Raw genomic sequence first — 11,033 nt, 5'->3', positions numbered from 1 at the left:
CTGCCCTGAGCCAGGCTCTTCTCTCTTCGAGCCACTCGCCCCCTTTGTGGGACCCCAGGGACCCCCAGAGTCCGGTGATCGAGGCCTTGATTTCCCTCTCCCACTCCAAGGCTGAGACCCTGGGGAACAGGGGGAAGGGGGGGCGGGGGCGTGAGCAGGAAAGGCACGAGGCAGCAGAGGTCTGGGCTTGTCCTGGCGCCGCTGAGTTCAGGAAGCAGGCAGGGCTGAGGGGTGAGGGCGTGAGCACTCCTGGCCCCTCCAAGACCTCTTCGAGGCCTTGTTTCTGCTGCCAACAATTCCCTGGCGCCATCGGGCCCAGCGACCCAGCGGCCCCGGGGACTGGGTGAGAGGGCTTGCATTCCGGAGAGTGGCGGCTTTCTCCGGAGGACTAGCGAGGACAGGAGGGGAGGCCACATCACCTGGGACTGTGGGGCTGACACCAGCGGGGTCCCCGCAGGACCTCGTCTCCTCACCAGTGAAAGGATGTTGGAAGGGGGCCAACCTAAGGGGCCATGACGGCTCCTCTCTCCCCTGAGATCTGCCTCCAAGATCAGGGCAGCCAGGCCACCACCTCCAGGCAGCCCTCCCTGACTGTACTGTTCCAATGACTCCGAGAGCTCCTGCCATGGAAATCGCCTGCTTTCTTGCTCAAGTAAACTGTGTCTGAGGCTGCTGATGACGGTCCTGCTGGGAAGCCCCTGGACAGGCAGCTCTCATCTTAGTGGGCAGCCCATGCCCTCACTGGCAGCCCTGTCAGAGACGACGGCTGTCTTCCCACGGATCCCCCTCTTTTCTGGCAGGTGTCTGTCCCTGCCTGACGGGCACATGGCCAGTGAAGCCTCAGGTGCCCATGAGGATGGGACAGGGGTGCAGTGGGGGGAACCGGCAGCCCGGCAGCCTCGTGCTCAAACTTCCACTCCTGGTCTGGACCCCTAGCTCTACCAGGCCCTACAGGAAACCCAGTCCCCCGAACCCGTTGTTCTAGTAGCTTCTCTGCCCCTGGCCTCAGTGAGTCATCCCTCCGCGCCTGTCATTCCCACCCCACCCCCATGCCAGTCACCACCCTGTCACTGAGCCCCACATCCTGCTTCCTGAGGCTTCCTTCCATCTGTCCATGACGGGCTGTGCCTGATGAATTCCAGGCCTCAGAGCTTGGGGTGACCTCCTCTCTCTGGCTGAGTGCACAGTTCCCCCATATTACCTGCCTCGTCCAAAGAGGCCCCGGCTACCCTGCATAAGGCCCAGGGAGCCTGGGACCAGCCCGGGGACAGGCTCTGCCTGCTGGTGTGGGCCTGCCCCGGGGGCCGTGCCGGCATCCCTCCCTGCGCCGCCGGGGTCCTGGGAGGAAACGCTCTGCCGGCCTTGCGCCTCTGGCCACGTCCCACCAGGGCCAGCAGCATCTTTAGGGAGGGCGGCCCAGAGGGTCAGGCCGCACGTTCCCGGCCCCTTGGCACCACGAGGCAGCCGGCCTCGCCCAGGTGGGGCCCCGCTCAGGAGCTGGCTTGTGCAGGGCACGTGGGAGGAACGGCCAAGGGCTCCCAGATCTCCCCGGCCTGAGCCCACAGGGCTCCCAAGAGCTGTAGGCTGGCCCTGCCCCTGCCCTCCCCCAGCCCAGGGCCGCCGTCCCTGCCGCAGGCCCTGCCCTCCAGTACTTGCAGGGAGGGGGCTGGCGCAGGCCCAGGGCCAAGTTCTGTGCTCTGGCCTGACTCCCCGTCACAGTCAGCGTGGCCTGCCAGGACAGGGTCAGGGGAGGCCTCCATAGGGGACCCCCCAGAACCCAGCAGGGTCTGCCAGGCACAGCCGCCCGGCCGGAGGGGCCGTGGCCAGCCGGCAGACAAGGAAAGCTTCAGGGAAGGGAGGACAGCGCCTGCGCGTAGGGGCGGGGTCTTCCCCCCCACGAGCGCTCTGAGACCGTGACGCTGGGGGATCTACCCAGCGCCCTGCACCCCAGACCTGGAAGAGCTCACTGCCCTTGGGGACCAGAGCAGGAGATGGAGAGGCCTGGTCCCAAGGCCGGATAAAGGCTGCTGGTCCTCCACCGTGTCCAGAGCAAGTGCAGAGTACCGGAGGGGTGGCGTCCAAGGCAGGGCCGCTGCACACTCAGGGGCCCTTGGGGTCTCTGGGTCAGTGAACCCTTGAGTCTCTGCCTCCACCCCCACCCCCATCAGCTCTGCCCCTGCGCCTCCCCCTGATGCTCCTGGTCCGGGGCTCACGTCCCTGCGGGTTCATCCACAGGCTTGTCCAGCCGCCAACCCCGCCCCAGGACGGCCTCCTCCCTCCTCACTACCCTGAGGTCCTGACCTCTCAGCAAGATGCCTTGCTCGCCTAGGGGTCCTTCTCCCGACACCCCGTGGGCCCACGGAGCAGTCTTGAGCCCCAAGCCCAGGAAGCCAGGGCCAGAGCCTACACCTGCCTCGCTTGTCCCCGGGCACAACTCTGGCTCCCCACAGGGCACCTGCCTAGGCTTGTGACTCCGTCGACCTTATCTAGGGTCAGGGTGCAAGGGAGGGAGTAGAAAGTCCGAGACGAAGCAATCTAGGGACGGACGGAGAGTCGGAGAGAGGAGCCGTCGGTGAGCTGCAGAGCCTGCTGAGGCCTCGTCAGAGCTGGAGATGGGGGACGGCAGACCCCTGCCCCGTGGGGACAGGCAGCCAAGGCACAGCGAGCGATCCCTCCAGGCGGCAGGGGCAGGGGCAGCCATGCACCGGGCTGGTGGGCGTGGGCCAGCCAGGGTGGGGCCGCTGGAACGCCACTGCCTGGCTGGGTCCCCACCTTCACCCCTCCCACCAGCACCGGTCCTGGGCTATAAGGTCTCCAGAGAGGAGGGGCCCCCACTGCTCCCAGAGACGCCCCGAGATGAAGACAGCTCTCCTGCTCCTTGCTGTGCTGGCCGTGGCTGCTGGGCCAGGTGGGTGAGGGGCTGGGCGGGGGGCGGGGGGCAGGCAGCAGGGACCTGCGGGACACGCGTGGGAAGCCTGCAGTACCCCCCATTAGGCTCCGGGCATTCTGGGCTCCCGGGATGCCAGACTCAGAATTTAAAACAAAACGAACCCAGGTCTTAGCTTAGTGGAATCAGATGTAACATATCACAGAGTCGGAGACTCTGAGAATCGGCCCCCAGGATCCAACGCAGAGAGGGAGAGCAGGGCGGGGAGCTGTCCTGAGACTCCCCCACCTCCGAGGATGACCAGCGGCCAGTCATCCAGCCCCTGACTCTGTCCCCAAGGCAACCCGACTCCCGCAAGCTCAGCATGGTAGAGGTGAAACCCCCTGGCCCTGACTTAGCCTCAGGTCCTCATGACCGTGGTGGGGACCACTGGGGACAGGCTCTGGGGCGGGGCCAGCCATGGTGGGCTGCTCTCTGGAAGCATCAGAGCTCCGGGACGCTCCCGTGGCGAGGTCCCCAGCCTGCACCAGCCACCTTGACACCCGTTCTCTAGACACGCCCGGCACAGGAGCCTCCTTCCACTGTCCCAGCCATGGAGGACCGTCACCTCCTGGCCCCGGGGGGTGTGTGCAGGAGCACCAGCGGGGTCCCCTCAGAGGGGCCGGTGGGTCTCAGGCAAGGCTGGCAGAGGGCTGTGGCCAGGCAGCGACCCCAGGCCCCCCGTGTCCCCCCCCAGCCCGTGCTCCAGGCCCCCGTGTCCCCCCCCGCCCGTGCTCCAGGCCCCCCTGTGTCCCTCCCCCCCCAGCCCGTGCCCTCCGCTGCCATGTTTGCTCCAGCTCCTCCAACTGCGAGAGACCCCAGACCTGTGCGGCCGGCTCGCGCTACTGCAGGACCAGGACCAAGGGTGAGTGCGGGCTGGGGCGGGGCTCTGTGCGGGTGCCCCAGGGCTCGCGGGACCATGGCCGGAAGGCTGGCAGGAGGATGTCCGTGTCGGTGGGTCCCGGGGCCCCAGGGGCGGGGGACTGGGACTTGGGGGCTACAGGGGCCGGCTGCCTGGGCTGGGGGGCCCGAAGCCGCGGTGCCGGCTGACCGAACCACCTGTCCGCAGTGGAGCCCCTGCTGGGGAACCTGGTGGAGAAGGACTGCGTGGAGGCGTGCACGCCCACGCACAGCCTGCCCGGCCAGGTGAGCAGCGGGGCGGCCGCCACCCTGTGCTGTCAGGACGACTTGTGCAACCGGAGCCTGCAGAGCAGCGCGCCCGCCCGCACCCTGCCCCCCGGCGCTGGCCTCGGCCTGGCCCTGGCCCTCGGCCTCCTCGCCCTCCTCGCGGGCCCCAGCCTGTGACCTCCCCACGGCGGGGAACCCCATCCCTTTCCCGGGCCCTTCCTGCTCCACAGCCCCTCCCACTGGCCTGCGGGGAGGGGAGCTTGGGAAGCCCCTGGCTGGGCTGGCCTGCCAGGGTCTGGGGCCCCCTCTCCCAGACAGGACGGTGAGGTACGTCCCCGAGCGGCAGGAAGGCATCTGGACCCCTTCTGACTGGACACTCATTCTGTTCGGGTTTTGTTTATTTTTCTATTTGCAGAGGAATAAATGCCTGAAAATCACCGTGGCTGTGTCTGTGCTACCCAGGGGCTGCAGGGGGTGGGGAGGGGGCCATCCGGGCACACAGGCCCCCAGCTCCTGGGGCTTGTCACCCGGGCCCAGTCTTGGCATCGTGCACGAGGCCTGAAATGCCACCATCACTCCTCATCTTCAGAGGAGACATAACTCTCCCCAGGCGCCCTCTGCCAGCCCTAGAAGGGGGAATGCTCGGGGTGGGGGGTGGGGGGAGGCTGAGCAGGAGCGCAGGGCAGAAGGCTCGAGTGCTCTTTCAGGCACCCAGCCCAAGTGCTCAGACACACACAGACACACACACACCCCAAATCCACCGTGGGGAGGTTGGCCAAGGGGGCTGCTGAGCTCACCAGGGATGAGGATCAATCCAAGGCAGGTAAACTTACCCTGGCCCGGCTGCATGGCTTCAGGGCCCCACTGCCTGGGTTAGGGGTTTGCTGTCTGGATCCGGACAATCTGAACCATTGCATCTGGGAGTTCCCAGAACCTGGCAGGTGTCCAAGCCAGCAGCCTCCCCGCTCCTCGGGGGACCAGAGGCTTCTGGGGGCTTCCTCCACCCCTCAGACAGTCACCACGCTCTCAGGCCTCACTGTGGGTCAGACAGAGGCCCAAGTCCAGTGCCGGCAAGTGGGAGTCCTGGCTGCTGGGGGCCCCAGCAGGGTGCAGGGCAGGGAGAAGGCGAAGCTGTGGGGCCCCCAGGAGCAGTGCCACGCGGCCTGAGCCGCGGGGCCTGGTGCCGTCTCCCCCGACCACGCCTGTGCTGCCGTCCCAGGAGCCTCGCTCGGGTGCCACCGTCTGACGCACCCGTGTCCCTGTGTGGCCCATGCGCGGAGGCCGCCCCAGCCCCACCCCCATCCCCGTCTCCCCACAGCTCTTTCCTCACCACCTGACCCACGGTGCTGTTTCATCAAGGCGCCCTCGAGGTACAGCGCGCAGCGCCCTCAAGTGTGCACAGTGATGGGCTTGGACATGTCGTGTGCACGAGGTCGTCACTATCATCAAGACAATGAGCACAGCCATTTCCCCCAAAGCCGCCCGCACCCCTGCCCGTGCCCCCTCCATCCTTCCCTGCGCACCCCACCCCGGGCACACTGCACAGCAGGCCCCACACTGCACAGCAGCCCACGTTGTCCAGAACTCGGTAAAACGGAGCTGACAGGATTCAGAGGCGCAGCCCTGCTCTGGGGCGTCCCGGTCTTCGCTCCTGGCCCTGCTGGAGCTCGGCTGTGCGGCCACCGTGCGGCCCAGCCTCCGTGGGCTGTGGCCCGTCCCTCCGTGCATCTGCCGGCCGGCAGCTGGCGTGTCCCCGGGCCCGAGCGCTCAGAGTGACGCTGCTGTGGACACCCACATGCAGGTCTTCATGGGGACAGGCTTCCTCTCACTTGGGTGAAGGCCAGGAGGGGGTGCCAGGGGCTGAGGACAGGGGGAGGCCTCTGGGTTGAGAGGCCACCAAACTGTTCTCCAAAGTGGCTGTTCTCCCCATGTTCTTTCTGGCAGAGGAAGAAGGTTCCGGTCACTGCACATCCGCGCCTTGCTGTGGTCAGTCTTCGACCTGATTCGGGGGCTGTGGGGTCTCCCTGCGGGTCCCGTTTGCACACCTCTCCTCGATCGACAGAGCATGTCGTGTGTGTTTGCGTCTGGGTACCTTCTCTGATAAATTGTTCGACTCCTTTTACTCCCTTGTCTCTTTTGGGTCATTTGGCTGATGATTATGTGTAAAAGCCGTTCACCCATTGTAGATACAACTCCTCGGACACAACAACTTGCAAATATGTTCTCCCGACCCGGCTGGTCTTGTCATTTTCATAACATCGTTCTGTGAAGAGTAAAAGTTCCGTTTTGATCAAGCCCCGTTTATGGGTTTCTTCTCTTAGGTCTGTGTTTTTAAGGAAGTGTCTGCCATACCCGAGGTCACTAAGATTTCCAGTGGTATCGCTCTTACGTAAGGCCTGTGACCCACTGCGAGCCCACAGACGGGACACACAGACATCACCTGGCCTCGCTGGTGGCAACGCTCGTCCTCTCTCCGTTGACATGACTTAGTACCTTTGTCAAAAGTCAGTCATACACATGGGGTCTGTCCTAGGCACTAGCTCTGTCCACTGGGTCTGTACATCTGTCCTGACCCCTACCATACTACCGTGAGTATCTTAAGACTTAAAATCAAGTCTTGCGAGACCTCTACCCTTTATCTTCTTTCTCAAAAGGTTTTAGCTGTTTCAGATCCTTTGCATTCCCATACAAATTTCTGAGTTAGTCTGCTCATTTCTTCAAGAAAAATGCCCTTGGGCTTTGGGCTGGGAATGGGCCGAGTCCACAGAGGGTCTCAGGGAGAAGTTAGGTCTCGTTGTGAATTCTGACTGCGAGTGTGAGTGTCACACAGCGGGACGAGCCTCTCCATCTGGTGGAGCCCTTGGAAATGTGTCTGCGCTGTTGCGTGGCTTTCAAAGGGGGCGGGTCTTCCCAGCCTTCCTCAGTGTCGTCCCTAGATACTGCATGGGGCGCCCTTCGTAATCCTTTTTTTTTTTTTTAAGATTTTATTTATTTATTTACCAGAGAGCAAGCGAGAGAGAGCGAGAGAGAGCACGAGAGTACAAGCAGGGTGAGGGGAGGGGGAGCAGCAGGCAGACGGAGAAGCAGGCTCCTTGCTGAGCAGGGATCCCAATGTGGGACTCGATTCCTGGACCCCGGGATCATGACCTGAGCCGAAGACAGACTGAGCCACCCAGGCGCCCCTGGGATGCTATTTATAAAGCATCTTTTCAATGTCCAGTGATCAGCTTTTGGTTGTAGGAATACGGACATACAGTCAGTGTCTGCTGCTGACCTTCGACCACACAACCTTGCTAAAGCAACATAGGTCTAGGGCAGCTTTCTTGAGTTGGCTTTTTTTTTTTTTTTTTTTAAATTCCCCCAAATTTTCTATGTGAACAGTGCTGTCATCCGAAAACCGGGGGCGGTTTCACTTCCCTTCCAATCTCTGCGTCGTTTATGTCTCTGTCCTGCCCCGCTGCACAGCCAGGCTTGCTGCACGTGGCTGCGCACGCGCCGTCGGAGGCCCGTGTCCGGTCCTTCCAGACCAGAGGGAGGAGCCGCAGGGCTTCTGCAGGAGCCTTCATCGGGCTAAGACAGCTCCCCCTGTTCCTGGTTTGCGGAGACCTTGGTTGCTTGGTGGATGGGTGGGTTGGTTTAATCAGAAACGGACGTGAGATTTTGTGAAACATTTTTCCCAAATCTATGCAGACGGTCGTCTTGTGGACACGGCGAGTCACACTTGGTCTTCGATGTCAACGCCGCCGTGGGCCTAGTCACGTTACATTTCTTTTTCTCTATTTTCAGATGCGTTTACTATGCTTTCGTTCCTAACTTCTACAGCTAAGTCCGGGCGGGGCGCAGGCCCACTGTGGTGCCCAGCAATGTGTGAGTCTGGTTCTGGGTCTCAGAGGGATGGTGGCCTCCCAGCCCTTCCACACTTTTCTTCCAAAGACAGAGGGGTCTCCATTATGCGTTTCCTGGCCCGAGAACGAAGCCGGCCTGTACACGTGTAGGGCCTGGCCCAATTCCTCTCACCTGTGGGACGTACCAGCGTCATGTTGTCACAACCTGTCCCCATGTCCCCTTTCTCATCCCTGCTTTGCGTTGGTCTCTGTTTGATCCGTCTACACAGAGGTTCAAGAATCATACCGATGTTCTCCAAGAGTCAGCTTTCGGTTTGGCCGATTTCATTGTTGTTTTTCTTCTGCTTTTCCACAGGTTTTTCTCTTTTTTTTGGCTCTTATTTGTATTATTCCTTTTATCTTGCTTCCTTGGGCTTTGCTATGCTCTTGTTCTAGTCTCACTGTGTTGAGAACTTTCTGGTTTTCTACCATGAGCTGCAAGGGTGCTCCCCGTCCCAACCCTGCTTCCACGGTGCTCACGGACCTCCCTGGGTTGCGTTCACTTTCCGTGGCCTGGAAATTCTTTCTTATTTCCTGGCAAACTTCTCCTCTGGCCTGGCAGTTACCTAGAACGCGGGGCTCAGGTCGAAATACCTGGGCGCTCCCACACATACTTGTCTGTTGCTTGTTTCTGATTCCAAGCTGTCCGAGGAAACCCCTCATCCGATTCCAGTCCCTGTGAGTGTACCGGGATTTGTCCTATGGCCCCAGAGCACAGGCTGTCCCGGGAAATGCTCTGTCCCCAGCCAGCCGTGCACAGGGCTCCCTGCCCACGCAGCGGGCGGCTGTGCTGCTCAGGTCCTCTCTGCCCTCCCTGGGTTTGCGCATTTCTGCTCTCAGATCCTGAGGGTGGAGGAAGGAGCAATCACCCTCGGACTGTGCGTGTGAGTTTCTTCTTCTCTCTTCCCTTCTGCCAGGCCCCCGCGCCGGTGTGTTCCAAAGCGCCGCTGTCAGGGACGGGAACATTTAGGGTCGTTCTGTGCCTTTCGAAGCCGATCCCTTCGCACTTACAGTGTCCCCCGTCCTCGCTGGCTGAATCCTCGGCTCCGGCCGCTCTGTGTCTGCTGGGACTGCGCCCGACCGTGCTTTCCCGTCCGCCGCGTCGACGTGGATCTCTGTCCTGCGCGCTCAGCGGGAACGGAGGGCGCCTGAGGACGGCACCGCGAGGCTCTGTCCCTGCTTCTCTCCGGGCGTCCGGGCCGCCCAGCGGGGTTTCGGGTGCAGAGTCCGTTGTCCGGCCCTTGTCTTCTCCTTGGCGCCCGAGCTGCCCCCCAGCCTTCTCTGTGACTCGCAGATTAATTTTTTCTGATTCCGTCGAATCCCCTTTGCTGCGTTCTCCGGCGGAGCTCTCCGACTCGGCTTTCCGCTCCTCGCCTGCGCGCGCTTGCTCTGGCGTTTGTCCGTCTTCAGCGGACACCGTCGGGCTCCGGAGCGCACGCGGCGCTGCGCTTCCCTTCTGTCCGCCCCGCGTGGCCGCGACCCTCGCGCGACTCCTGCACTTGCCGAGCAGCTCCTCACGGAGCAGAACCGCGTCTGCTCCGAGCGGCCTCTTACCTCCGAATTCCAAAGTAAGAAAAAAAGGACAGGGGGTGGGGGCGTCCCACGCCCCCTCCACACCCCTCCGCGCCCCCTCCACGCCCTTCCGCGGCCCCTCCAGGCCCCTCCACGCCCCCCCACCCCCTCCACGCTGCCCTGGGCGAGGGCTTCGCCGGCACTGCCCCCTGCGCTTTCAGACTCCACCGCTGGGTTCTGCGGTCCGTGACATTCCCTCTGTCTCTGCCACTAGTTCACCGGGCAGCTGTGTCCCCGCGCTCTCCGGAGCGGTCCCCGGGGTTCCCTCACTGTCGCTGCTTCTCCACACCTGCCTCCAGACGTGCTCTGGCCTGGTTTTCTTCATATTTCTTGTACTTTGTATTCATTGAGTTTCTAGGTTCCATGGATTTATAGTTCTCAACAAATTCGGGAAAATGTGGCCATTATTTCTTGGAAGCATTTTTTCTCGCCTCTCCTTCTGGGACTCCGGTGACGCACACGGGGGCCACTGGAAGCTGCGGCCAGGCTGTGCCTGCTCACTGTTTCCTGGCAGCCTCTGCCTGGTGCTTTACCCTCAAGCCTCTGATCTTGACCCGCAGACTCCAGTGGACCGTTAATTACCCCCCAGCACGTTTTTCATCACAGACCCATTTTTTATCTTTAGAAATTCAGCTTGTACTTTTTTACTTCCCACAGCTCCCCGACACAGTCATGCTCCCCTCTGCCTGCTTGAGTATGGGAAATATGGTGTCTGGCTGGTTTTTTGTTTGTTTGTTTGTTTGTTTGTTTTTAAAGATTTTATTTATTTGACAGAGAGAGACACAGGGAAGGAACACAAGTAGTGGGTGAGGGAGAAGCAGGCTCACCAATGAGCACAGAGCCCTACGTGGGGCTTCATCCTGGGACCCCAGGGATCATGACCCGAGCCAAAGGCAGACACTTAACAACTATGGTGTCTGTTTTAATGTGCATGCTCAATAACACTACTGGCTGTGTCATTTGTGGGTCTGTTTCTAATGATTTTTTTCTCCCCACCATGGGTCTCATTTTTCCTGCTTCTTCCCATGCCTGATGGTGTTTTCCCTCGGATGCCAGGCACTTAATTAGATGTTACATTGTGGAATGCTGGCTTATTTTCTCTTTCGAGCTTTGTCTTAGGATGCAATGAAGTTACTTGGAGACAAATGGACCCTTTCAAGGCTTTGTTAGGTGGGACTAGATGTGATCTGTGATCCAGGCGAGTAGTGCCCACGATTAAGACGATTTCCTTCTGAGCACTCCGCCTGGTGACCCCATATTTTAAGGTTTCTGGTCCCAGCTCACATAGGTGAACCCCCAGCCCCGTGTGACTCTGGGGACTGTTTTGCTGCCCCTTGTCAACAGCCCCCTCTGCTCACCTCCTCTCTCTTGAGCAGCCCTCCTCCCTGAGCTCTGCCCTGTGAATCCCAGCTGCCCTGGCACTCGTCTCCTCCCTCAGGGAGAGCACGCAGGCTCTGTTCGGTCCCCCCGAGGTAAAGCCTGCAGTCCCTTCTGCGAAGTCCTTCCTCCAGAGTCCCGGACTC

General features: G+C 61.4%; 1 protein-coding gene across 1 annotated transcript; it reads left to right on the top strand.

The window, feature by feature from the left end:
- The first annotated feature begins 2,805 nt into the window (after positions 1-2,805).
- Positions 2,806-4,492, top strand: LY6D (lymphocyte antigen 6 family member D). The gene is made up of 3 exons (XM_032316442.1): positions 2,806-2,908; positions 3,693-3,791; positions 3,996-4,492. Exons 1-3 carry the CDS (start codon positions 2,857-2,859, stop codon positions 4,229-4,231), a joined length of 387 nt encoding a protein of 128 aa, XP_032172333.1. The 5' UTR covers positions 2,806-2,856; the 3' UTR covers positions 4,232-4,492.
- Positions 4,493-11,033: the final 6,541 nt, after the last annotated feature.

Source organism: Mustela erminea, chromosome 16 (assembly GCF_009829155.1).
Source record: "Mustela erminea isolate mMusErm1 chromosome 16, mMusErm1.Pri, whole genome shotgun sequence".
Lineage (NCBI taxonomy): Eukaryota > Metazoa > Chordata > Mammalia > Carnivora > Mustelidae > Mustela > Mustela erminea.
Note: the sequence above shows the minus strand (reverse complement) of the source record. Positions and strands in the feature narration are given on the sequence as shown.